The sequence below is a fragment of the Nomascus leucogenys genome, chromosome 8 (assembly GCF_006542625.1).
Source record: "Nomascus leucogenys isolate Asia chromosome 8, Asia_NLE_v1, whole genome shotgun sequence".
NCBI classification, from domain to species: Eukaryota; Metazoa; Chordata; class Mammalia; order Primates; family Hylobatidae; genus Nomascus; species Nomascus leucogenys.
In genome coordinates, this window is record NC_044388.1 from 15,606,657 (window position 1) to 15,633,079 (window position 26,423).

Consider the following 26,423-nt stretch of genomic DNA (forward strand, 5'->3'; position numbering starts at 1 on the left):
GATGACAGCATATTAGTGAAGAGAGCTTGGACAATGGCTAACAAGAATTGAAGAGGAAGAAAAGATGAAGAATGTTGCAGAAGAAAATAAAACAAATTTAACACATCTTTTAAAAAGGTTCATAAGACGCAGGAATGAGATTTCTTTTAGTGATTTTTGAGATGTTTTATCTCATTTACATTAATAAGCCTAGGTCCATTACCAAATTGACTCAACTACTAACCCATTGAAGGAAGATGAAAATTCTAGATCAGTCTTAGGTATGATTTCCTGAGAGCATCTCAGGCAGTGAGTTTTACACTGGGATGGGTTTCTATTCCAGTGCAGGAAGATGGATTAGGGCACACACATTTCTTGAGAGTGAAATTTGTCTTGTGTTGTTACCAGCTATACCATAGATTTTTTGTAAAACAAACAAACAAACAAAAAAAACAAACAAAAAAAAGAAGGCTGACTTTCTTCTGGAAACAGTGGTCTCTCTTCTACTCATCATGGTCTGTCTTCAAATTCATGTACATAGGAAATAAAGAACTTACAGTATGGCAAGATATCTTGACTTTAAGCCATTGAGATATCATTGTTAATAAGTGGAATACCAAAAATGTAGATTTCTTTCAAAGCCTTCTCAACTAAGTAGCTTATCTGCATTTGGTGGTCCATTTCCAGAGTTATTTCTGAATCTATTAAACTGCAGCTGACTTTTCTGCAACAGCAGACAAGCTTGGCCACCATGGTCAAGGTCCCCAAATATCCCAAATGATGTTTTCTCTCTGTCCTAGATACACATGTAGATAGTTCAGACTCATCTTCTGAGGAGAAAGAAGATAGAAGCTCTCCTCCTAATGGGGCTTTTCATACTGAAAGAGACCATCTAGGATGGCGGAAAGAAGATGTTTGGACACCAGGAGAACAGAAACAAGACAGGGAAGAGCCATACCTGCTCCGATGACCTCTTCAATTTTCACAAAAGATACATCAATCTCCTTGGCAAACTCCCGGACAGCTTCGTTGGGATCCTCGTAAGTGAAGGGGTCAATGTAGATCTTCATACCTGGGGAGCCTTGTTGGAGGAGATAAACAGGGTTAACAACCCAAAGAGGACACGGTTGTCATTCAGCACTGCTGATGTCCCCAGCGCTAAGTGCATTCCTGGGAGGAGCTCTCCTACCCACCAGGCTGTAACTTTTCTCTGCCTCTCCTCCTCTTGCTGGGCCTCCCCATCTCCCTTCCTTCGGGGTCATTCTAGACTGATTCTCTGTCCTCTACTTCTCCTCCATATTTTCTTCTTTTTTTGAGCTCTTGATGAAATGTGGAGCAGTTTACTTATAAGTGACAGATCGGGACCAGTTCCCACACCGGGCGCTCACAGAAGGCAAGGAAGCTGATTGATGCCAACCAAATGCATTAGCAGAAAAGTGGTGGTAAAATGGTAGGGTAGATATCAATATTTATCAACTTGACAACTTTCCTGAGTGGAGGCCACTGCTAAGGTTATAACTGACGGCTGTGGTGCAGGGCTGTAAGAGGGATGAGGATGGATTTTTTTACAAAGAGAGAAATTGCTGTTAGAAAAATCTGGAGATGGAAGTGCCAAGATGGTTCACCAGAAGAGAAAATGTGGAGAGAAAAGCTTAGAAAATACTAATAGAGAAAAGGGCAAAGTCTACATAGAAAAAATGAGGTGGTATGAAAGAAAAATGGTGATTGACTCTTCATGCCTTCGGACACATGAAGTATGAAAAACAAATAAAATGGTGAATGAGAAATACATAAAGGAATATAGACCTTGTCACTGATATATACAGTGGCAAGATAAATAGCTGTGCATGGGGACAAAGTAGAGAATTGTCACTGCAGAAAAAATACATTCAAAAAGTAGAGGACAGGGAACAAAAAAAAGGAAATGGAACCCAAGAAACAAATGCATTCATTTTCAGTGTAATTTTTCAACACGTTTGATATGTCATTAAGCAAAGTACAGGAATTGTTTACATGGTGGTGGGTGGTGGAAAGGCTGGGGCTTCGAAGGTCAAATGACAAGGTCTGGTATCACAGCCTTGGGAAGAGTAGGGGCTTTCTCTGCCAGGTACTGCTGTCTCATTCAAGAAACAGTCAGGTCAGCAGGGGCAGGCAGGCCTAAAAAAGCCACACAGCTCCAGGTGCAGTGACTGGGGCCTAAGGCTGAGGTTAGGCCTCAGGTTTCATGAGCTCCATTTAGCACCTCCTCCGTCTTCATGTTCCCCACCCCTCGCCACTACAGCTTGTTCCCTGGTGACCTCCAGCTCTAGTTTCGACATTTTCCATCCAAAAAACTTCTGATGGCTCTATAGCTCCCTAAACTGGTGTTGCTTGGTCACCAATTCAACCAAGGACTGGAAATACTAGAGTGTAATCCAATGGAAGACAGAAGATATAGCAAAGCAAACCATTGGGGGAATTTTTTTTTTTTTTTTTGAGACAGAGTCTTGCTCTGTCGCCCAGGCTGGAGTGCAGTGGGGTGATCTCGGCGCACTGCAACCTTCGCCTCCCGGGTTCAAGTGATTCTTCTGCCTCAGCCTCCTGAGTAGCTGGGATTACAGGCATGTACCACCACGCCTGGCTAATTTTTGTATTTCCAGTACAAATGGGGTTTCCCAGGCTGGTCTTGAACTCCTGACCTAATGATCCACCCACCTTGGCCTCCCAAAGTGCTGGGATTACGGGTGTGAGCCAACGCGCTTGGCCTGAGGGGATTATTTTTTTAAGATAAGGAGGGCCAGGTGTCCTGCCCAGAAGAACAGTTTTTTTTCTGAAAGATGAGTTACTCCCAGTCACTTGTTTTAGGGTTGTTCACACCATTCTAGAAGGCTCCTTGAAAGCTTTGGGAGGACACTGACTTGGGAATGTATAGACTGAAGTTTGGACAAAGCAAACTGAGAGATCCTCACCTTTATGTAGAATATTCTAGTCCCCAGGATGGATATGAGGGATGTGTGTGTGTACGAAGAGACTTCTACTTTAATAACAGTGGACAAAGAGATAAATGGAGATGGGGGTGCCAGTCATTTTTGATTTGTTATAAAGAACAAGTGAAGAGTAAGAACAGCCAAACCAGATTGGAAGCATATAGAGAACCCAGGTCAGCATCTCCAGGCCACCCTGTCTTACCTTGGGTTCCCCCAGAAGCAGCCCTAGAGGCAAGTGGCTTATCTGGGTGGTGATCCCAAGAAGTACCTGAGATGAGAAGGGAAGTAAGATAGGGAAAGGAAGGCAGCCTGTAAGAGGTGCGTTCTCAAGCCACTGACCACTGCGGGTCATTGAGCAGGCCTAATTCCCCTGAGATTCACATCTAAGCAATGTCTAGTTTAGCACATACTTCAGAGTTGTCCCACTCTGGGGTCAAGGGAGCTGTGGTATTTCCACACAATTGGTCAGGGGCTGCTTGGCCTGTTGTACGGGTGGGCGGGGGAGGCTCCAGGGCCAGGGAAAGCAGTCAGGCAAAGAAACACTGATGCCGCAGGTAGAAGCCAGCTGATGTGCGACTGGCAGCAACAGATGCACTCAGAATGCAAAAGCGACAGCAGGTCAGTGTTAACAAGCTGTGACTTCTCCCAAATTCTGCGCTGTGGTGAGAGGAGGTAAACAGCCCAGATGCTGGGACCCACAGGTGAGGTCAGGGCCCCCAAACCTTTTACTAGCCCTGTGTAATGTGACAAGTTGGCACACATCTCTTAGCATGGTTTTCTCCTCTGCCAATGAGGGCAGTAACATCTCCCTCCCAAGTTGGCTGTGAGATTAAAGAACATATTGCTGACGACATACCTAGCACAGTGCCTGATGTACAGTGATGACTCACTGACTGATAGACTTGTTATATCATCAGTAAATTGTTCTAGGAAGTGTTTGGGGAGGTAGGAAGAGGAAGTAAGCGGAGGGTGGGCAGTGGTGGTTGTAAGCCGCTTAGGGTTACATTAGTTACTTCAAAAATAACTACCTTGTTATTTTAGATCAAAGGCTTTTGAACGATGTATGCTAAGCTGTCCTACAGGAACTCTTCTGTGGAAATTAATTAACCAATCTAGAATATGCAGTAATGAATGGTTTGCAAGTAAAGACATACATAAGGATGAATGGGAAAGGATTCTGAGTTAATGAGTTTTACAGATATTGGCCCCAATCAGTTCAAGGAAGGAGCTATTCCCAGAAGGGAAAGGGCTCACCTCTTAATGGTGCCAGGATTCTTTGGGGCCAGTAATGTGCAAATAAGTGCACATAAATGGAACAAAGTCTGCACTGTGAAGATGGGTGCACTTTACTGATGAAGAGAGTTGTGATGCTTTGCTAGCTTGTAGAATTAAGAAGTATGTGTGTGCGTGTGTGTGCACACATACATGTGATGTCACAGCTGCTGTTCTGGGGCCATGGGCATTGGTGTCACTGAGGCATTTCCCCAGAAGCCAAGAAGGCTGCCTGGAGTAGTGATGCAACGTCAGTTTAGAACATCTTAATGGCTGCATCTATGCAACAATTAGACTCAGCACTCATTTCCCCTGAAATTGAGGAAAGCATTGTCACACTGAAGAAGGGAAACTGAAAAAGTGAATCATTGGTCTAACAAATGGCTCAAACTCAATGACTTTCCCCTAAGGTCTGATAGGGTGGGCTGAGAAGGTGGCCTTGGTGTTGCTCCTCTGTGGGGGGCAGCAGTCTGTGTTCTAAATTGGGAGAGTGACTTGGTTGAGCACTCTCAACCAAGCATGTAAGGGCTCCCCCTGCATCTGCCTCATCTCAGAATGACACATCTTCCTAGACCTCCCTCCTGCAGTATAGCTAGCCTTTCCAAATCTTAGAAGATGATGAGGGGAAAAAAAAAGCCTTTAGCTAGGCAGAACAGGTCATTTGTCTTTTGGCTCATTTTGTGTTTCTGCATAAATCCTACATCAGCCTGTTCCTGCTCCCACTTGCCAGTGAGCAGTTTTTAATTATCAGGAAAATGGTGTTTAGTGCAATGAATCATCAGACAGTGAACAAGGAATTCAAGTCAGCTACAGAGTCAGGCACAGCCAAACATTTGGAGACAGGGCTCAGAAAACGTTCTCAGATTTGTGAGTGTTGGGGAAATATTATTAGTGGCAGTAATAATAAGATCAGATGTAATATATCCCTATAACGTAAAGCATTTTATAGTAATCTGTACAATGCTTTATATTATCATTATTGCTAATATAAATATTGCTAACATATTTATATTTTATAGTTTCCAATTATTTTCATATACCTTTGGCACAAAAATGTTATGTATTGATTTAAACTGCTGATTATTAGTACCTTGAAAGAGAGAAAAATCTTTAATTTTATGTTCTTTTAATTTATTAAGTTTGATTAAAGATCTACTTTGCATTCATGTGTGTTCTTTGACCTCAAAATTCATTTATGCTATAGTTGAGATTAACTACAGCCTTAAAGGACCATAGTCTCAGGAGAATTATGAAATCTTGAACATGAACCAAGCCTTTAAATATATTAGGTTTGGGGAGAAATGATTTAGCCACTGTCCAGAACCTTTTTGCATGGAATGGAGTAGTTCTTGAAGCAGAAGAAACTTCTGAGCATTGTCAGAGACCCTGCATCAGTAGATCAGGATGCTCTCAAAAGTGAAAAGGCTGGGTCATGTCTCTGGGGATGTCGCAGACATGTAGAGTGTATCTGAAAAGTCGGGGAGACCCTTTACAAGTGCCAGGGTCTCAGGGAAGAGCAGAAGAGGGCTGGAAAGGGCCATTTTAAACAGTAGGTGATATGTGGGGATTGAAAGCTGGAGGGAGAGGAGTGAATGCTTCTATCCAGGCCTCCTGTGCATTTAGGAAGTACAAAATCAATACCGTGGACATCTTAGTGGATATCATGAATACCCACATGGCTCTAGGGGTGCCAGGACAAACCTGGCACTTCCCAGCCGGTGGAGGATGCCCAGAATTCCACAATATGGTGTCAGAGGTAGTGCATTAGGCTGTATTTAGTCTTAATATGTTTGTGTCCCAGCAGGTTTGAATAGACCAATGAGAAAGTGTGGCTTTTTGTTCTTCATTCTGGATTCAAGGCAGATGATGTCATTTTTGTGACTCCCCTACAATTGGTCCAGATATTTAATCACAAGGGGTTTTATGTGTTTGGAGATCTTTACATACAGGGACTTCATCCAATCTTCCGCCTCCTCAACACTAATCAGGACTCCAAACCAGCACTGTGCTAAGAACTGTGGAAGCTATTGGCAAAACAAAGTTCACAAGTTTCTTTAGGCAATTAAGATATGAAATAACTGGAGAACAGTGCTGGATGGTCTTAGATCAGGAGCCCACATCTGGAAATGGGTTGCAAGTGCTGCAGAGACCAGAAAAGGCAGAGGCTATGGATGCCAGTCTTCGGGGTCAGAATCCTGAAAACATCAGAACTCGGCTTGAGCCTGAAAGGACAAGTGCACATTGTATTGCACTGGATGAGGGGCCTGGAGTGTCGTGAGCTGCAGCTAACAGAGGCCTGGCAGTGCATGAGTGGGGAGAGTAATACCAGCTTGAATGTGGAGGGAATCAGTGATAGTCAGAAGCATGGGAAGGCCTTGGTTACCAAATAGAGGCATTAGGATTGATGTCATGGGACACACAGAGCTGACAATGGTTCCATCAGCAGGGTACGGATGTACAGAAAGTGGGGCATTGGGGGGCTCATTTTGCTGGCAAGCTGCAGCATTTGCATGTAGTGCTGTGGGGAAGGGGCTGGAGGTTGGAAAAATAGCTATGAGGTTGTTATGTAATACTAATTCAGGTGTAAGATAACAGAGTTTTCAACTGGAGTGCTGCAACAAGAACAGCAGAAGAGACAAGACAAATTTCAAAGGAAGAAGTGGTTGCAGTTGATGAGCAGTCAGACATGGGAATTAGGGAGGGGCAAGATGAATCCAAGTCAATGCCAAGACTTCTAGAATCACATGGCACTATTAACCAGGTGAAGGGCTTTTGGAAAGAAATCCTATCGTAAGAGGTGCTGGCACATGTGGTTTTAGACTTTCGATGTACAAATGAAATATGCAGGTGCTTAGCTGCTTGTCAGGAAACTCGGACTGAAAACAGAGTCAGAAGAGTGGAGCTGGAGTTGTGGGTTTGGGAGGCACATGGGTGGTAGCTGAAAGGCTGAGGACTGGGCAGTTTCTTGGAGTAAACCAGCTAGTGAAGGCTGAAGAGCACTAGAAATAGTTTGCCCCACCGACTTCTGAGGGCTAAGACCAGGACAATGGGTGGTTGTCTTTTTCCATGACAGAAGGGGTCATGGGTGCCCAGCCAGTGCTGGAGGAAGAACCTAGGACAGGAACCTCAGGGCAGACAATGCAGGCTGGAAAAGCAGTGGGTGGGAGGAGGACCTTCCTGACACTTTGTGTTTGGGGGTTTTACCACATTTTTGGGATCTGCCTCAAAAACCAGTTATTGCTGAACATCTATCTCCCAAAGGAAAGTAGACCATAGCTGCTTCCTCTTGAAGAAAGTATTTCAGAAAAAAAGCTTAACATCTCTCTGCTTTGTGGGTATCAATGACGGGGACAGGCCAGTCCTTCCCAGCAAGGCCCACTGATTCTGGGTCACTGAGGAGCTGTTGGGAAGCCAAGGGCAGGAGCTGATGATCTCAGCACCAAAAGAGTTAACACAGTTTCTTGAGTCTCCAGCTTACAGCCAGCAGCAGACACATGGGTGAATCTAGCTCATAAAATTTATTTGACATTTAATAAGCCCCCGCCGTAAACTCAGCCACCTTTTTACCAAGTAGCCTTTCCTCCTCTCCCAATAAGACTTCATTTACTCTTCTCAGTGACTAATGCTCTGGTTACCCTCCAGAAGAGGGAGCCAAAATTGCCAGTCTGTCTCCCTCCTTCAGGGACACACCTGACCTGCACTTTGGTTCCTGAGGTGATTTCTTCTGGGCTGGATGCTGTGTACCTTGCAGTTCTGAAATACAGGCACCACCCAGAATCCAGAAACTGGGTGCGGAATCTTGGAACTAGACATGTTTCTGGGTGTAATTTTGTCCAATGTCCTGTCTAAAGTAGAAATCTTCTCTCTAGCATCCTTTACTGACAGCTATCTAGTCTCTGCTTGAATAGGAACAGAGAACTCACACCTCCCTGCAAGGCAGACTGTCTCTTTGCTGGACAGCTCTAGTGAGGAAGCAGTGCACTTACACAATGAATAAATCTGGCCTACTTTGATATTTCACTTGATGGTGCCATTTAATCTCATGAAGCCAACAACATCTTTCTTTTGCCATAATGGCATTATGCTGGATGATGACTTCCAGGTCCCTGCCTGGGTGTCTGCAGCACTGAACACTGGCATTTCCAAGTCTCTTTGGTAGCAGTTCAGAACTTGCCACCGCTCCACCAGCAAGCTGCTGTCTTCTGGACAGCTATTTTGCAGACAATGTCCTTCTCGAAATGGGATCCCAGAACTAACATCACTCTAGATGGGTTCTTACCACACAGAAGACACTGTTTATATGTCACCTTTTCTGATCTGAACCCTTATCGAGACCACAGAGTCAGACAGATCTGAGTTTTAAACCTTGTTTTGCAAATCACTAATTCCAAGACTCTGAACAGGTTACTTGTTCTCTCTGAGGCTTTGTTTCTTCATATGCAAAATGTACCTCATGGGGCTGTTAGAGGGATGAAACTAGTTAATTTATGTAAAGTGTTTAACAGAGTAAGTGTGCAATACTGGTGGCTATTAGTAGTATTATACTGCATCAATAACATTGTTTGGATTTTTGTCAGCTATATATCACTGATATTAAGAATGTGGTCAACTAACTCATTTTTTTCACACAAACAAACAGCAAGTTAGGTCTCCTATTTGCACTGCTTTATTTTTGTTTTAACCTAAACACTAGATTCCAGATTTATCCTGCTAACATTTTGTCTTGCAGATTTCAAATTAGCATTCAAAGCTGTTGGATAGTTCTGAATTTTGATTCATCTTCTATGGTGTTAGTTATGCTCTCCAAATGTTACCTACACACTCGATAAGCTTCCCTATGCTTGCACCTGAGTCATGAATTTAAAAAACAATCAAACAAACAAGAGATTGAATAGGACAAGGACTAAAATAACACCAGGGACTTCCTTCCTGGCTGACAGAGTCGCTAACCTACTTTCTTTTGGTAGGAAGACAAGCTCAGTATCCAGTTAAAAATGCTTTCCCTTAGGAGACCATAAAATATTTTTTTCAAAATAAAAATTCACTCCATCTGCAATTCCTCTTGAATTTACTAAAGGTATAACCCTGGTAAATTAGATGAGGCCCTCACATTTTTTTTCTTAACGAATCTTTGGGGGTTCCCAATGATCACTGAATTCAAGTGGAAATGCCCAGAACTCATCTGCTTAATCATCTATCCAAGTGTTTGGCAGGGATCAGGTTCAGACTCCTGTTCTGTAATCTCTGTGCTCTGCCCTCTTACCCTATGTGAAAACTAGGGTGTTTGCCAATCTAAAGTCTTCAGGCACATGCCCCATTTGTTTGTGCTTTTCCCAAAGTTCACCAACAGTAGTGCTGTAATGTTATCTGCAGTTGCCTACACACGGACGTGAGTCTGTCAGGGCCGCTTTCTGAAAGCCCTTGACCCGAAACCCCTTAACAAGCTCTCATCTTCCACTCTCCCTACCCCCACACATTCCACCCAACTCAGAAATAAGGGAGGTGTCAACCTCTACAAAGTATGTAGTAACCTAATCCTTGTAAATACCTTTTAGATTCTACGTTTCCCAAATGTAGAATCAACTGGAACTTTTTTCAAGATAGATTCTCAAACTTACACTTGCCCACCTAGATCATCGAGGTGGCCACCTGGCCTGCCTAAATCATCTCATCCAGGCAATTATTAGTCAGCCAGCACCTACTGAGAATGGGCCCACAAAAACCATCAGAACAAGCTGTTTCTCTGCCTCTTCCAGGACTCAGAAAGCCACATCCCCACCCTCCCACCCTTGAACATGCATGATAGGCTCAGATGAAGAGCATCCAGCACCACACCCAGTACATCTTCTCTTCCGACCTGCTTTCCAGCTAGTCTCTTTCCACCCAAATCCAAATTCTCTATATTCCTGTTCACTGTGTTCCAGGCTCTCAGGATGAACATTAAACCAGTGCCCTAGAAGCCACATTATGTTCTCAGATTTACTAGATCCGCCATGTCTCAACTAGCTAGAGAAGGTATTCTGTTTGCAAACATTTCTGTCATCTCTTCTTCAGCCTTTGCATCAGTTTGAAAGGAAGGTCTGGGAGGGGAGGAGCTGCCAGCCTCTCTGTAGTGTCCTGTGCCTTGCCTGCAGGCAAGAGAGGCAGGGGCTCTCTCAGGCATTAATGAACAAGCTGGGGAGCTGCTGGTGTTCTGTTACTCCCCAGTCAGGAAGATCTCAGAGCTCCAAATTGCTGTCTGCATCCCCCGGAAGTTCATGCCTGTGGATGGTCCAGGTATAGTTATGTGCACACATTCGGATCACACCTTATCAATCTTTCTGCCTCCTGCAGTGGGACGCAGAGTGGGGAGCCACAAAACACCAACTTAGACAGCTGGGATTAGTCCTGGAGCTGCTCCTCATAACCAGGCTGTGGAAAGAGCACGGGCTCTGCACCCGGGCTTAGAGGGTGTGTAGTCTGCCTGTTACTTAGTCATGTGCCCTAGATAAGTCACTTAATCTTCCTAGGTTAGTTCCTTTCTCTTAGAGTGGTTGTGAAGGTTCAATGAGTTTAAGAGAGCTGCCAGAATAAAACTCCCAGTGCAGGGAGTTCCCTAACCCATTACTTCTACCCCTACTCCCTCTTTGGCCAGGCCCTTCCTCTATCAGAGCCTTCAGTTTCCCCTTCTGTTATATGTGTGCTGAGCCATCCGCCAGCTCTACACTCTTTGACCATGATTCTCCAACAGTAATAGCTTTAGTCAGGGAGATGGATATTCACAGGAGTAAATGCACAAATACAATTCAATGCATGAGACTGAGTTTAGAGAACTTGGGTGCAAAGAGGAGCCAGGTGCCCAGGGTTGGATCAAAAGACAATAGTTATGAATAGAGGGAAATGACGAGATTTATAAAAGGCAAACCGAATTAAAAAGAGGACAGACTTCTAAGGAAGCCAAGGGAGTGAACCCAGACTCACAAACAACCCTGCATCCATCCTGAGTCCCAGGAATGGCGACTATGTAGCTGGCCAACAATGTTCCTTCAGCTGTCCTCTCTTGCTCCAGCAAGGCCACTATTACTGCAGACTGAGGACTGGTTTTTCTATGGATCTCAGGAACCAGTAAAATCTTCCTCTGTTGGCCTGAGAGGTAACAGAGTCCCCCAAAAGGTGGCTGTGAGCATTTTGCAAGCATGCTTTTGTGCACATGGGCACCACGTGATGGCCTGGCATAGCTACTCCTCGAGGGCAGGAGAACAGCCAGATCTCAGGTTGCAGCAGCCGAAAGGGCACAAAGTTTCACCCCACTCAATGTTTGGAGAACCTCTGTACCCCACCCAAGGAGTGAAGTTTGGCTTGCACACTTTTGGAGAGGGAGCTCTCACCTAAGTCATCCTAAGGCATCTTTGGATATCTCTCGACTTTGAAGGGAGATTCCTCCTTTTGAACCTAATTTTTTATCCTTATGGTCCTGGCTCCACTTTCAGGCTGACATGACCACCTCTAAATGTTTTATCCACAGCATTCACAGGATGCCAGATCTGAAATGGACCTTACAGTGGCTCATGATGAAAAAGAGCCAGCCCTGAGCAAGAGTCAGGGAGGCAATGTCAGGATCCTGAGGCAGAGGCAGGGAAGCAGGGAGACGAAGGTCACCCTTGAGGAAATACTGAGGCACTCTGGTGGGTGCACCATCACTTGAGAATCACAGGTACAAGCAAAGTCCCTGTTTTCCAGCTGAGGAAGGTAAGGCCCTGCCTGGAAGGGCTAATGCACAGGCCAACATAAATAGAAGCATCCTGTAGATTATGCAGCAAGGCACACAGTCAGGCCATAGGAGAGAGAATACAGTAGGGTTGATCCCTCTGAAATCAGTGACAATGGAGTAATAGGGTGGCCCAGGGAGAGAAAGAAAGAGGAATAAGCAGGACTCTGAATATAGCAGGAGCTGTGCCTGTGGCCTAGAGGGCCCCCCAATTTGGCCTGCTGATGGTAGGGGCTGCCCTGGGGCACCGTGGGAAAGCAGCAGTGCTCCAGCCAGTGCAGAACCCACAACTCCCTCCAGGAATAAGTGCCCTGGGCAGCAGCCCAGCTGCCAGGGGCTTGGGCCTCTGCAAACCCTTGGCAGGGTCTTGATCTTAGATTGAAAGCCACATCTATGAAGTGCCCTTTGTATAGCCCGAGTCAGCACTGGCTGCATTAGAACACAAGCTCCTTCATGGTGCAGTTGCTGCTGTGAACATCCTGGCATCACTTTCCCGCTTTGGGTAACCTTAGAGAAGAAGCAGTCTGGTCCATGAGAACTCTGGCCTGGGAGTCCATGTTCGCCCCCAGAAGAACCCCCCTGTGGAGGCAGGCTTGGCGTGTAGGTACCTGGGAGGTCTGTTTTCCATGCTTATTGCTGAGAAAACAGGAAGCACTGGCCTTACATTGCAACAAGGGGGTTGAGGTGAGACGTGGCTCACAGAAGAAGCCTTGAGGTTGAGGTGAGATGAGGCTCACAGAAGAAGCCTCGACAGAGCACAGCACACTGTGCTGGGACAGATTTCTGAGGGCATCTGTCGAATTCAAAAGGACTTATTTAGAAACGGAATGTGTCTGCTGTAAGGATCTGAGAATTCTGCTTTCTGGAGGCAGGAAGGTGGCCCAAATGACCTAGAGAGACCTTTCTCAGATCCTTCAATGTTGTCATTATACAGAAGAGAAAATGAGTGTGACAGAGAACTTTATGTTGCACATTGGTGAAAAGAAATTTTAGTTATAAAAGTATTATAAGTATAGGTTTATAAAAGAGAGAGGAGGATAATGAGTGAGAAAAACTTTTAAAGGTACTGCTTAAAGGAAAACACTTGGGAGATATCCCAGCACTTTGGCCTTTTGGGCTCTGCTATCTTTTTAATTCCCCACATTCATGTTCTATGGCTTATCTGTGAATTTGGTTAACAAATTCCCCAGCCACTCAATTGGATAAGATAAGGCAGAAGAAGTTAATAGCGAACCCTCCATCTTTTCCCACTGAGTCTGATTTGAGGACTCATTGACTTGCTAAACCCAATCTTTTCCCTGCATTTTTGTCCTATATGGGCTTATCAACGCAGACAATAATCTACCCACCAGGCATCCAATGAGTACCCACGACAGGTAGGTGGCAGATGGGAGGGTAGCCTGTTGCCCCTGGGGACCTGCAGAAAGGTGGCCAAGGCACTGGGGGCTAAGAGAGAACTTGCCACTGGGACCAGCCAGTCTGGCTATAAAGAGAGCTCTGAGCACTAGCCCACTTGACTCAGTGGCCTGTGGGGGTCAGACACTGGGTGTCTGCTTTCTACTTACCTCGGCCTGTGCTGTAATGCTGGAGCTTATCGCTGTACACAGCCTCTTTGCTATAAGCCCGTTTCCTGTGGATAAAAAGAGGGGCTCTCTCAGCCACAGGGCACAACCCACCAGTCTGTTCCAGGTACCTCCATCTAGGCCCCAGGCCAGATGGGGGCTCACCCGGGGCATCTCTCAGGATTAGGGACTGGGCAACTCTCACTTCAGCCCTCCTGCTGCAGTTAGAGCTCTGGCTGACCACCACTCACTCCTGTGGGCAGATGGGTCTGCTTTCCAGCCAAGGTCTTGCAGAAGCCTAGTGGGACTGTGGGACCCCATTCAGAGGGCAGTGCTGATGAGGGCAGAGGCGAAGAGGATGTCCATCAGCACTTAAGCTACCTTGCAGAACTGCTTGGGAGGGAGCCAACTACAGGGCTTTGCATGGCAGAATCTGGGCTAACCACTGAAGGCAGTAGCAGCAGTATTAAAAAATCACAAGGCTTTCGGGGCCAGCTCTTCTGGAGAACTCAGAGTTTCCCTTTCCTCCTCATCTTCTCTCCTGCCAGCCTGCCTCCCTCTTGCTGGCTGCTGAGAGCGTGAGCTCTCTAACTGGAGGATGGGTTGTGCACAGGCTGGATGCTCCAGTGAGTCAAATGCAATTTTGTAACTGTCACTCTGAAAAGCCATTGTGTGTAAGCGGGGCGGGGGGCTAAAAGTCTTCGTTAAAATGAGGTTTGAGGATGGATGCTGTTTACTCATAGCCTTGCTCAGCTCTCATATGAATTTTTTTCCCAGCTAAATAAATATCTAAAGAATTCTAGGCTGCTCTTGGATTGAGATGGAGTGATGATTGTGGTCGTTAATGGTCACACTCTATCTGATCCACACAGCCTGGGAAAGGGCACATAGAGAGGGGCTTCCTGGGTCCAAGGAGAGCAAGTGAGAGTGGAGGACCTACCTGCTACAGACGATAGAGATGGCCACCAAGGACACAACGAACACGACCCCGGCTGCTGCCGAGCCAGCAATCAGGGGCAGCTGCTCCCTCAGCTCTGACTTGTAATCATCTAGGTGAGAAAGAGGCGTTAGAATCCTCCCCATGTGCCTTTTGCATACAGCTGATACTCAGTGCACAATACCAAAAACATCATCTAAATATACTTATATGTAGAGGGCAGTTTCTATGTGTCAGAGTTGTAAGTCTAACCAAAACAAAGAGCAATTTTTAAGTTATAAATAAACAAAAACAACCAAAAACAAAGGACAATGAAAACAAAACAGCCGTGACAGAATCTGGGAACTATAGCTGATGACATTCCTGGAGCAGAGATGATTCCCAATCCATATTCCCTCGATTGGAAGATCTCTCAAAGAACTGTCAGCCATGTTAAGGACATACCAATGAAGGGGACTTATCTAAATGAAAACCACTGCTGAAATATCTTCTAAAGCATGAAGTTATGAAATGGCGCAGAGTCAATAGATTCATTGAGCAGATATTTAAAGAGTATCCGCAGTCAGCCAGCACTACCTCCAGGCACTGTGGAGGATAAAGAAATGCCTGAGAAATGAATGGCCCAGCACTCTGAGTTCCCACTCAAGAAGAAAATGATCAAGGCTTCTGCCAATTGTTAGGACCATGCTGAATTATGCAGTGGAATGGGAAGCCTATAGGTCATAGAGGCAGACAGAGCTCATCTAAACCCTGGTGTTACCATGTGTAAGCTTTGTGATACCGGACACACGATTTAGTCTTTCTGACCCTCAGACTTCCTGTCTGTTGAAAAAAAATCAAATCATATGAAGCACATTTCACACTGTCTGCTCTATCATAGGTGTCCTAAATACTAAATCTCTTTTCTTTAATCTATACAAATCATTTGGCCCAGCTGGCTAGTATTAGTATTACCCTGGTTATGCTTTCACTGGTGTTAAAGAACTATTACCTAATGTTCAGGACCTAGGCATATAGAAGTCAAGCTATTTATGTTCTATTACAATTAGAGTTGCCAGCTATAGCAAATATGAATGTAGGACTGCCAATCACATTTGAATTTCTGATAAATAATGAAGAAGCTTTTAGTATAAGTATGCCTCAAATATTGCTTGGGAGATACTTACACTAAAACATAATTTTTGTTTGTCTGAAATTCAAATTTAACTGTTCATCTTATTTTTTATCTAGCAACCCTAATGAAAATATTTCTTTTTTTTTTTTGAGACAGTCTTGCTCTGTCGCCCAGGCTGGAGTGCACTGGCACAATCTTGGCTCACTGTAACCTCCACCTCCTGAGTTCAAGCAATTCTCATGTCTCAGCCTGCCGAATAGCTGGGATTATAGGCACAAGCCACCACACTTGGCTACTTTTTGTATTTTTAGTAGAGATGGGGTTTTACCATTTTGGCCAGGCTGGTCTTGAACTCCTTACCTCAAGTGATCCACCTGTCTCAGCCTCCCAAAGTGCTGGGATTACAGGTGTGAGCCACCATGCCCACCTGACAATACTTCTTAAAGTGAGGTCCCCCATGAGCTATCAGAATTACCTGAGCCTGATTGTTAAACATGACTATTTCCAGACCCCTCCTCAGATCTACTAAATCATAACCTCTGGGTGAAGAGCAGGGTATCTGCATCTTTAACAAACAGTCCAGGTGATTCTAATGTTCCCAATGTTTGAGAACTATCCTTCAACCATGTTGGAGGAGAAAGATTTCTAAGAACAAGGATATTGGTTCTTGAAGCCTCCCACTCTCTAGAATTTTAAAGATGGAAGTTGATTTTAAAGACTGAAGGTGAATTTTCAGTTGCCCTCAGCTGAGAGCTTTCTGTAACGTGTATTTAAAACATAAAGTTGGCAATAGAAAAATACACACGGAACCCCAATGAAACATCCTTAACAATGTCTTTATAAATTAAAAACTTCATAATGTAATATGAAACTTGAATGATTTTTTAAAAATTAGGCAGCTCCGTCAAAGATCACAGCAGTGTAGCTAAGAGCAGCCCAGGGCCATAGTGGGTCTGCCCTATGTGGAGGTGACCAGCCCAAAGTGTGGCCATTGACTCTGGGCGGGATTCCACAGGTCCTCCCTGCCCCAATGACCCTATCATTGATCATCCTTCTGACTACCTTCGCTCTGCAGACAGGCCTGCTGCCCCAGTGAACATAATCAGTACCCATGTGTGAACCTCAGTCGTAAGATAAATACTCCCAAATTTGGCCACTTACCAGAACTCTCTTACATCCAGCCCCTCTTGGATTTGCAAAACTTAACTGCCAAATGTAAAAGAAATAGCCTTCTTGGGAGAAATTTGTTACTTCTTGATTTGTCTAGCAGAATTGCCAAGAGACCAGCACTCAGAGCATTTTGAGTTTTGGGCTTTTAATCCTGTGTACCTCCTGATGCCAGAGTGCCTATAAATCTAGACAGTAAGTGAGGTGCAAAGTGAGGGACAGAGTCCTTAAGGCACAAGAAGACAGTCTGTGTTCTTTCCATACCAGTAGCATTATTAACCTGAATTAACTGGCTCACCTCTCTACCCCATCTCACCATCCTCAAAATATGAGAGAAAGTTCACCTCAAATAAACTCAAAATAGGTTGCAAACTCCAATCCTACAGGGGCCAGATGGTTCACATCAAAGCATCCAGCTTAGAAATATTGGGAAGTGGTGGGTACCATATGGAGACAGCTGCCTTTCAGCTTTAAGGCAAGGTCCTCACTCCAGAGTGCCCACGAGCATTGGCTTCTCTTACAATTTTTTCACAAGAACATCAACATCCTGATTTGTATAAGAAACCACCTGATTTTAAAAGTTTCCAATTAATTTCAAAATTATTAAAAAACACAATGCGCATCAAGATAAAATCTCAAGCCCTATCAAACTCCCAGACTAAGAGCATTGGCCTAAAATAAAATGCTGTATAAGGACAGACTGTTTTATGGATAATTTAATTAATGAAGGAAAAATGGAAAGCTTTCAATTTGGGGAGTCAGGAATAGACTGACATTTGGAAAACTATCAGGAAACAGCTCATAAGTGAATTTTATATATATATATATATAGGTACGTAGGTAGGCAGATACACAAATGAGTACATAAACTATGGTAAATGGCTAGCTAAGAGAGAGAGAGTGGTGGGCACAGTTGGATAGATACATTCGAGCACAATGCTGAGGCTACTGGGAAATCAGATTTTTCGAAACTATTGAGGGGGGTGGTCTCAGAGGACTGGGGCAGATAGTGATAATAGGGAACTAATGAAACCCAGAGGTAGAAGTATATTTATGGTGATAGACTTTCTGGCCTTGAGGACACCTTGGCTGTTCTCTCTGGAGACATCTGAGCAGGACGTACTAGGGGTCACATGTGAAGTTGCTTCAAATTTCTGAGATCCCAGATGCATGAGACTGCCACATCCCACATTTTGTCTCTCCATTTCCTCCCTGAAGACCTCAGCTCATGAAACTGGGCCATGAGCTCAGCTTTCAGACCATAAGCATGGAGGAGTGAAGTGGGTGTGAGGGTGAAACAGCAGAGGCATCTGGACCTGGATACAAAGGCAAGAGGGCACACTGGCTCCATGAGACACATATGAGTCTCATTGCTGAAATGCAAGATCACACACGGCAAGAGACCTTTCAAAGTCAAATCCAACCAGACGTTGGGAGAGAAAGGAGCCAGACTTTAGGAAAATCTACATGGCCCCACTGAGAGGCAAACCATTTGAAGGCAATTCCACTGGAATCCAGTTGGAGATTGGCATTTTGGCCAGTGCAGCATCTTTGGGGCTACTTCTTCTCCCACACTGCCTGGCCTGTGATTATGCCACTGCCCTCCCCGACCCTTACCGTCCGTCAGAGTCTGGAAGCACATCTTGCCACTGAACTTGCCGTAGCCAGCAACAGTGCGGGCGCGCACCTGTACCACATAAACCATGCCAGGCCGCAGCCCATCAATCCTTGCTGTGTTGGTCTGACTCCTGGCCATGGAGGAGTTGAACTCATTGTGTTCCTAAAAGAAAGAAAGGGAAAGGTTCACCATCCCATTCCTGAAGGCTACACCCCCAGCCCACTCCACCTGGAGTGCTCAGGCCCCATCAGTTCTTGGTCCTGCAGATCTGCTAGAAGTTGTCATCAGCTCCAGGCCATCCCTTTGGATGGGGACAAGAAGTCTGACCTGGGCCAAGGGAATGCAGGGTCAGGTCTGGACTATGAGGTGGCCACACTCTGAGAAAAGAGGCCCAGGGAAATGACTGAGTGCTTAGGGACTGGCAAGGAAGCTTATAGTCATTCTCTAGTCCTCCTCCTCCAGGGTTCAGAGGTGAAATAACATAGCACATCCAGCTTTGCAAAATCCCCTCAAGTCTCTGACCTCAGCAGAAGCAAACTAGGCAACATCCATCTGCGTCCTGCCTGCCTCTCTTTGTCTTGCTTCTGCTGAGTTGTCCTGTTTTCTCTCCTGACTCAGATCTCCCTAGACACTCCCCAAAGTGGCTGTTCTACATCACTCCCCTTCAGTTCCTTCAAATGCTAAGGCAAAAGGCTTTGTGTCCACTCTGCTGAAGAGGTAGAGGCCATTCTGGACTGCCCTCCACACGTACTTCTGCCCTCACCTTGCCGCGTGTCTGGGTGTGCATCCCCCAGCTACTTCCCACCAGCATTCAGAGCGGGCATTTACCTTCTCCCTGGAGAGTGGGCCCTGTGTCCTCATCCCCCCACCTACTCCGGATCAGCCCCATTCTCCTGTCTGTCGCTCTCCCCAGCACTTTCTGTGCTGACCTCTACAGTCCCTGTCATCTGCACACTTGGGTCCTCTGATGTGCAGAGAGTTGCTTCTGTTTTCCAGAAGCATGACTCTTTTGCCCATCATGAGTGCCCTTAAAAGGTGGCTTTTTCTCCTTGCTGCTTATCTTATTAAACACGTGATTTGTGCCCGGACTTTTGCAGCCTCCTGTCTTTCCTGATGTTCCCCATCCACCCCACCCAATGACACACTTCTTTTCTTAAAAACTGTCATCATACAAAGGCAAAACTCTTAGACATAAATGCACAGGTCCTTCATAATGAAGTCAATTCCAATCTCTCACATTCCCCTAAATCCGGGGACCACATCTTGGCCAGCAGACATTTGCTTAGGCTGTTTTCTTTGTCTAAAATGCCTCTCTCCAAGGCTCCTCTACTCCCTCCAGATTGCTTAAGCCTATGTTTCCCAAGACCTCCTCTCTTGGAAGGCTTCTCTCACCAGTATGGGCTGTGGACTGTCTACACTACTGTCATTCCAAATCACACCTCACCTCAGCACCTTCTTATATACCAGCCTGGCCTCTAATCATTTTCACATGAGCATAGCTTTTCTTTGCAAAGATTCTGGGTTATCTGCAAGTATGCATGAACAGAGGCTTGAAGCCTGGGCCTGTCTTTGTCTGCACCATGAATCCTAGAAAAAAATGGGGACCTTAGTGAAAATGAACAGCTTGGATCACTAGGAGGGAGTGATCCAAGTCCCTGTGTCCCCTGTGCAGATCTGGGGTACTAAGATGAGTTCTAGGCACAATCGTTCAAGAAGCATGCTTTACAAATTGTAAACTGCATTCTCAGTAAAATGACAGAAGAAAGAGAGCTGAGCTAGGATACAGTACAGTGATAAGAAATTCCCATATAAGGAATACATTTTATGTAAATATATGTAAAGAATACAGTACAGTGATAAGAAATTCCCATTGTTTAAAATATATAAAAGCCTACTTTGCAAAGTCAAAGATGACCTGATGTGTATTTATTCACTCATTCCTTCATTTGGCCAGCCAGTTACATTTATGACACACTACTATGTCTGGGTGCTATACATGGGCTGCAGGTAAAAAGGCATGGTCCCTTTCCTCTAGGGATGTAACATCTGTGGGTGGACTGGTAAATAAACAGAAGATGACAGCAGTGTTGATTGAGTGAGTTGGCAGAGAGCAGTTCAGGGGATTGTGAGGGCACAGCAGGGGACCATCCAGCCCAGACTTCACAGGAGATGCAGAGTGACTCAGGGAAAGGGTGACCTGAGCTGAGTCACAAAAGATGAAATAAATTAGCCACATGGATGAATGTGGAGAGTGAGAACAGAATTAAACATGCAAAAGCAAGGCCTAGAGGAGTTCAGGAGACTGCAAGTAATTGGCATATCTGAAGTGTGGGTGGCATAGAAATGCCCATAAATGATTCAGAAGCAGTTGTGAGGGACCACAGGTCCCAGGTCAGCTCAAACACACAGTTGAAAGTTACAAAGAGGCCCATTCTCACTCTAATGAAGGGGATGTCTACTGGGCTCTGGGAGAGACTGCCTGCAGAGGAGCTGCCCACCCACTATTTGATCTATTTAAACACAAGGGGATCCTCCCCACCCCCACTCAGGGATTCAGAAGAAAGGCTGTCCACTATAGAAGGGATGTCATCCAGAACTTTGATCATTTCTATTTTGACACAGTGGAGATCTGAGATCTGAAACTGTGAAAATCACCAAGTCACCTTGCAAATAAGAATAAAATCGCATTGCTACAAAATCCAAGCAGCTGCCTGAATTCTCTGGTTTTACTAGAATCTGCTGAAATCAGGCACTGGTTGATAAATGTGAAGCAGTGACTGGATAGCTGTTATTGAAAAACTGTTTTAATACATCACTGGTATTTGGATTGTGGGGACCAAACACTACTCCATAATCACTTTATAGTCCAAACATTCTTGAAGAAGTTCAGTGATTAAAATGAATATTAGTTCTTGTTCCCCACAAAATCATTAATCAATTTCAGGCAAATCAGTAAGAGCCATGAACAAAGTTACTTTTTTTATTATTATTATTGATTGCTTATGACTGATTATAAGTATGTGGGAGACAGAGGATGCAGGGTGGAGAATGCAGCTGTCGAGGGCAGAAACCATGTTTCCCTCATTTCTCCTTCCCCACCCCAACATGCAGCTCAGTGCTTGTACCACCTGGGCGCTCAACAACTCAATGCCAAATGAATAAATAAACAGTACACTTCAGTCCAGTTATTTGAACGAATTGATTGAGCACAAGATATTGCCAAGGTCTGAAAGAGTCTCTATGAGAAAACGATCCTAAAATTTGAAAGGTAGGAATTACCAAGACCTAAACCAGCCAGTCTTAGCCTATACAGTTATTATGAAGAGCGAGTAACCATAAACGTTTAATCATTAAGACAGCTGAGAGCAGATGTAGATGCTCCTCCCATGGTTTGTCTGCAAGCGCTGACACCAGGAGTGAAAAGTGCTACACGACAGTAAACAAAAGAGAATGATGAATGGAAGTGTATTAAAATAGGGAAGGAGATGAACATGGGAAAGGCTCCGGGAGTATCATCAGCTCGATGGCGTCTGAGCTCTCTATGAATGAGCTGGTGGAGGAAGCAAAAGCCTCATCAATTCTATTCATAGAGTGAAACTGAAAGGGGTCCTAAGCACAAACCAAGGGTTATGTGGAGCAGGAGACCCATGGAAAGTTTTCAGGGGTTACAAAACTGCCCTCATGGACCAGCTATCTGTTTTGATAAAGTTCCACTGGAACCCAGCCACGCCCATCGATTTGCATATTGCCTATGGCTACTTTCCTGGTACAAAGGCAGAGTCGACTATAGCAGTTGGGGCAAAAACCATATGGCCCATAAGCCTAAATTAATTACTTTCTTGTTCTTTACAGGAAAAGCTTGCTGACTCCTGGTTTAGACGAGAGGCTGGGACTTCCTTGGGGGAAGAGGAGATGGCACAAGATGAAGAAATAATGGGGTTTGCTTCTTTGGACCAAATCCAAGACATCGACTGCGCTGAATTCTATTTGTGTTTACATCTTCTAAAGACCAGGATTCGCCAACATGGCACATGGATACATATGCAACAAACCTGCACATTGTGCACATGTACCCTAAAACTTAAAGTATAATAATAATAATAATAAAAAAGAAAAAAAAAGAAAAAACCAGGATTCCAAGGCCACATGGAACAGGTAGGCAGATCATTCTGTTTGCAAGTATTTGGATTTATTATTAAGATACAATTTCTTATTCTGGAAGCCACACTAATTTTGAGATCCTCAGCATCCACTCTCCTATCAAGCTCAGAAGTTTCCACCACTGAAGTATAGTAAAAATGTGTAAAGTTCTGGTTCTATGACTCCCTAGCTATGACCTGTGTTGTTATGGGTAAGTCATTTAACGTTTCTATGACATAGCTCCATCATCTATAAATTGGCTATATATGTTTTCTTTTTCTTTTTTTTTTGAGACGGAGTCTCGCTCTTATCACCCAGGCTGGAGTGCAGTGGTGCGATCTCGGCTCACTGCAACCTTTGCCTCCCAGATTCAAGCAGTTCTCCTGCCTCAGCCTCCTGAGTAGCTGGGATTACAGGCATGTGCCACCACGCCCGGCTAATTTTTTTGTATTTTTAGTAGAGACGGGGTTTCACCTTATTGGCCAGGCTGGTCTCGAACTCCTGACCTTGTGATCCACCCACCTCGACCTCCCAAAGTGCTGGGATTACAGGCGTGAGCCACCGCGCCCGGCCGGTTATATATGTTTTCAAGTATACACTTTTTTTCCTTTAAGGATCAGAGCTAATATATCTGTGTATATCTGGCACATAATAGATACTCAAGATACGATGAATTATCATCATTGTTTCAAAAGGCCCTCATGGGCTAACATCTTTTTCTTTGGTCGTCTTAGGAATAGTTAAAGCAATGTAATGGACTTTGTAGTCAAGCACTTCGTAAGTGAAGGAGCATTCCATAGTAATATACCAAATGGTAACCAATATTTGGGCAAAGAACCTTCTCTGTTCCCAAGGAAAGCATTCTCTCCTCTGGAGTGGGGACAATAATATGCTTCACTGAGGTGTGGAAGCTGCTGCAGGCATTGGGCTGCCGTGTATGTGTGTCTGTTAATAATTAGTACAAATTACTAAGAAGCAGGGAGGTAGCCTGAATGGGAGAATAGGCTGCTTTTACAGCGTAAAAAGTTGAGGTTAATTACAGTTTTCAAGGGAAAGCTGTAAAGGGAAAGGTAGCAGAGGAGCTTGGGCTGGTTTGGGAGGAAGGAGCCAAGGCATACATGCATGAGCCTCGTGGCTTCAGTGCTCGGCCTGTCATTAAGCCCTTGACCCCTGCCCTGGCTACCCACTGAAGTAACTGCTCTGGGCACAGCAGATGAGGAGGAGGAGTATACGGTCTCTAATATATTCTTCCCCTTTCTGGCACCACCACCTGCTGCAGGGCAAAGGACCCAGGCTCACTTCCCAGCTGTGGGACTCTGGACAAGGTTTTTGCTTTATTAAATTCTTTGTTTTCCTTTTAAAAACTTCTTTGCCCATAGCAATGATACTAACATTTACCACACTGGCGTGTGAGGAAGAAAGATAATGTTTATAAAACCCCTGGCACACAATAGGTGCACACTGGGGAGAAATTATTATTGTTTTTCTGAGATGAGGTGTTATTTCAATAGAGCTACAAGCTTATGTGTGTGGGAGGGGGACTGGATGGACCCTTGTTAGGCCAACTCTGATGACAAAATGAGACCATGTGGTCAGTTAGTCTAAACACATTGTTCCAAAATATGTTAAAAAGTCAACATTTACTTCATTAACTGACAAAAAATATCTAGCAAGTAAGAGCCCTGAATCCAAAATGGATCAGATATAACAGATGCTTATGAATTCAGCTGTTTTAAATTATTTCCAATTCACTGAAGTATCTGAATCAACTCCTTATAAAACTCAATATTCTTTAAGTAGAATAGAATGCCGCTTAATCCTCCACCTTGCTTGCAAGTTCAGCTCTAATGGCTGAAGGGCATACCTCCTTACAGACTGGGATTGGTGATCCATCTAGACCTCCACTTTCAGGGAGGTAAACTGCTACCATTCTATAAATGTAAAACTGTGACCTAGAGTGGTTAAGTAATTGGACCACAGCTCCATGGCTGGTTAGCTGCACAGGGCACTGGAAACAAGGGCTTCTGCTTCCAGTGCAGTCATGTCCCACTATTCAGCATGGCCTCCCTGTTGCAGGGCTATAGGTCTCTGTTTCTGATCCTCTCCTTATTTCCAGTGACCCACTGCAAGACCTCACCCAGGCTCAGGACTTTCTTATCATCTACGTACTGGCAACTCCCAGAAGGATATCTTCACCCGGTCCCCTCCCTTGAACTCCAGATGTGAATCTCTTGCTGCCTATCCCACATCTCTGCTTGGCCATTTTACAAGCATTTTTGACACTGAACTGAACTTCTGTTCCTTTCCTCACATCAGATATGCTCTACCCACAGTAATCACCTTCTCAGTCAGTGCCGGCTACATTGTTCTAGTGGTTCAAGCTAAAACCTTCCCGTGCCCAAAATCCAACTTGCTGGAAATCCTGTTAGCTCTGCCTTTAGCTGATCTGGAAATCAACTGCATTTCAACAGCCCTCTGCTTTTACCCTGATTACACCATCATCCTTGTTAATAATTGTAGATCTACTAAGCTCTGTTTTCAGTGGAACAGCTTAAATGATCCGTCCAAAATGTAAGTTAGATCTTGTCCCTCCTCCGCTCCTCAACCTGCTATAGCTCCATATCTCACTCAGTGGAAAAGCTCCAGTCTTTTTTTTTTTTTTTTTTTTTGACAGAGTCTTGCTCTGTCACCCACACTGGAGTGCAGTGGTGTGATCTAGGATCCCTGCAACCTCCACCTCCTGGGTTCAAGTGATTCTCCAGCCTCAGCCTCCCGAGTAGCCTGCCACCACTCCTGGCTAATTTTTTGTATTTTTAGTAGAGCTGGGGTTTCATTATGTTGGTCAGGCTGGTCTTGAACTCCTGAGCACAACTGAACTGCCTGCCTCGGCCTCCCAACGTGCTAGGATTGCAGGTGTGAGCCACCGCACCCGGCCCAGTCTTTAAGGCCCAACATGATGACTTCCTCTGGTAACCTCTCTCATCTGTCTATTACTTCCCCATTTGCTTGCATCACTCCAGTCATGCTGGTTTCCTTCCTGCTTGTTGAATCACCAGTCATGATCGTGCCTCAGGACCTTTGCATAGGCTGTTGCCCTTTCCTCCTCCAGATAACTGCTTCACAACGATCTTACTTTCTTCAGGTTTACTCAGATCTTACCTTCTCCAAGAGGCCTATCTCTACCCCTCTACTTAATTCTGCAAACTGCTCTTCCCCAAGCCTGACCCTCCTGATCCCATTTACCTTGCTATTTTTTTTCTTTTTTCCTCTATGCTGTTGACACACTATATGATTTTCTTATTTGTTATGTTCACTGTTTATTGTCTTTCCCTCTGTTGGAAAGTGAGCTCCTCCAAGGCAGGAATCTTTGTCTGCTTGATCACTAATATACCCTAGAATAGTGCCTGTCAAATAGTTGACAATACTTACTGAACAAATAAGTGAATGAATAGTGTGGTTTTACGAATAATGTGTTGGGTTAAAACAGAAGGCACTGTATTTTCCTAAGATTTTTGCAAATGCTGCATTTTGCCCTGGTAAGAGGGAGGCCAGGGACCAGCTCCACCAGGCACCATTTCCCTTTTCTTGGCAGCACATGCCCCACTGTCATTCTCAGGAGCAGGTGCTAAAGAGTAGTCAAGGAAAATAATATATAAATTTATATTTCTGTTAATTTTTATCTCATCGATTTGAATGTTCACTTTACATGTTTTTCATCCTCCACAAATATATTAGTGCAGTAGTACATGCATATAATTTATAAATAAATTTATTTTGGAGGTACACAAACACTTTGAAAAACACTGATCTACCAAACCACACACTCCTCTGAAGGTTCCGGGACTCCTGGCAGTTTTGTGGCATCTGCATTAGTATATCAAACACGTGACTGGAAGAATGGGACTGGTCCTTCCCAGCCAC

The 26,423-nt window shown here is 44.7% G+C and overlaps 1 protein-coding gene across 3 annotated transcripts in view; it reads right to left on the bottom strand.

Annotated features, from left to right (window-relative positions):
* The window catches only part of EPHB1 (EPH receptor B1), a 457,376-nt gene that overhangs the window by 83,562 nt on the left and 347,391 nt on the right, over nucleotides 1–26,423 (bottom strand). For all 3 annotated transcript variants that reach the window (XM_030816782.1, XM_003265255.3, XM_030816781.1), the window contains exons 7-10: nucleotides 18,362–18,524; nucleotides 14,467–14,575; nucleotides 13,530–13,594; nucleotides 938–1,060 (exon numbers count right to left, since the gene is read on the bottom strand). In XM_030816782.1, coding sequence (XP_030672642.1) covers nucleotides 938–1,060; nucleotides 13,530–13,594; nucleotides 14,467–14,575; nucleotides 18,362–18,524 — 460 coding nt within the window. The remainder of the gene's footprint in view (nucleotides 1–937; nucleotides 1,061–13,529; nucleotides 13,595–14,466; nucleotides 14,576–18,361; nucleotides 18,525–26,423) is intronic.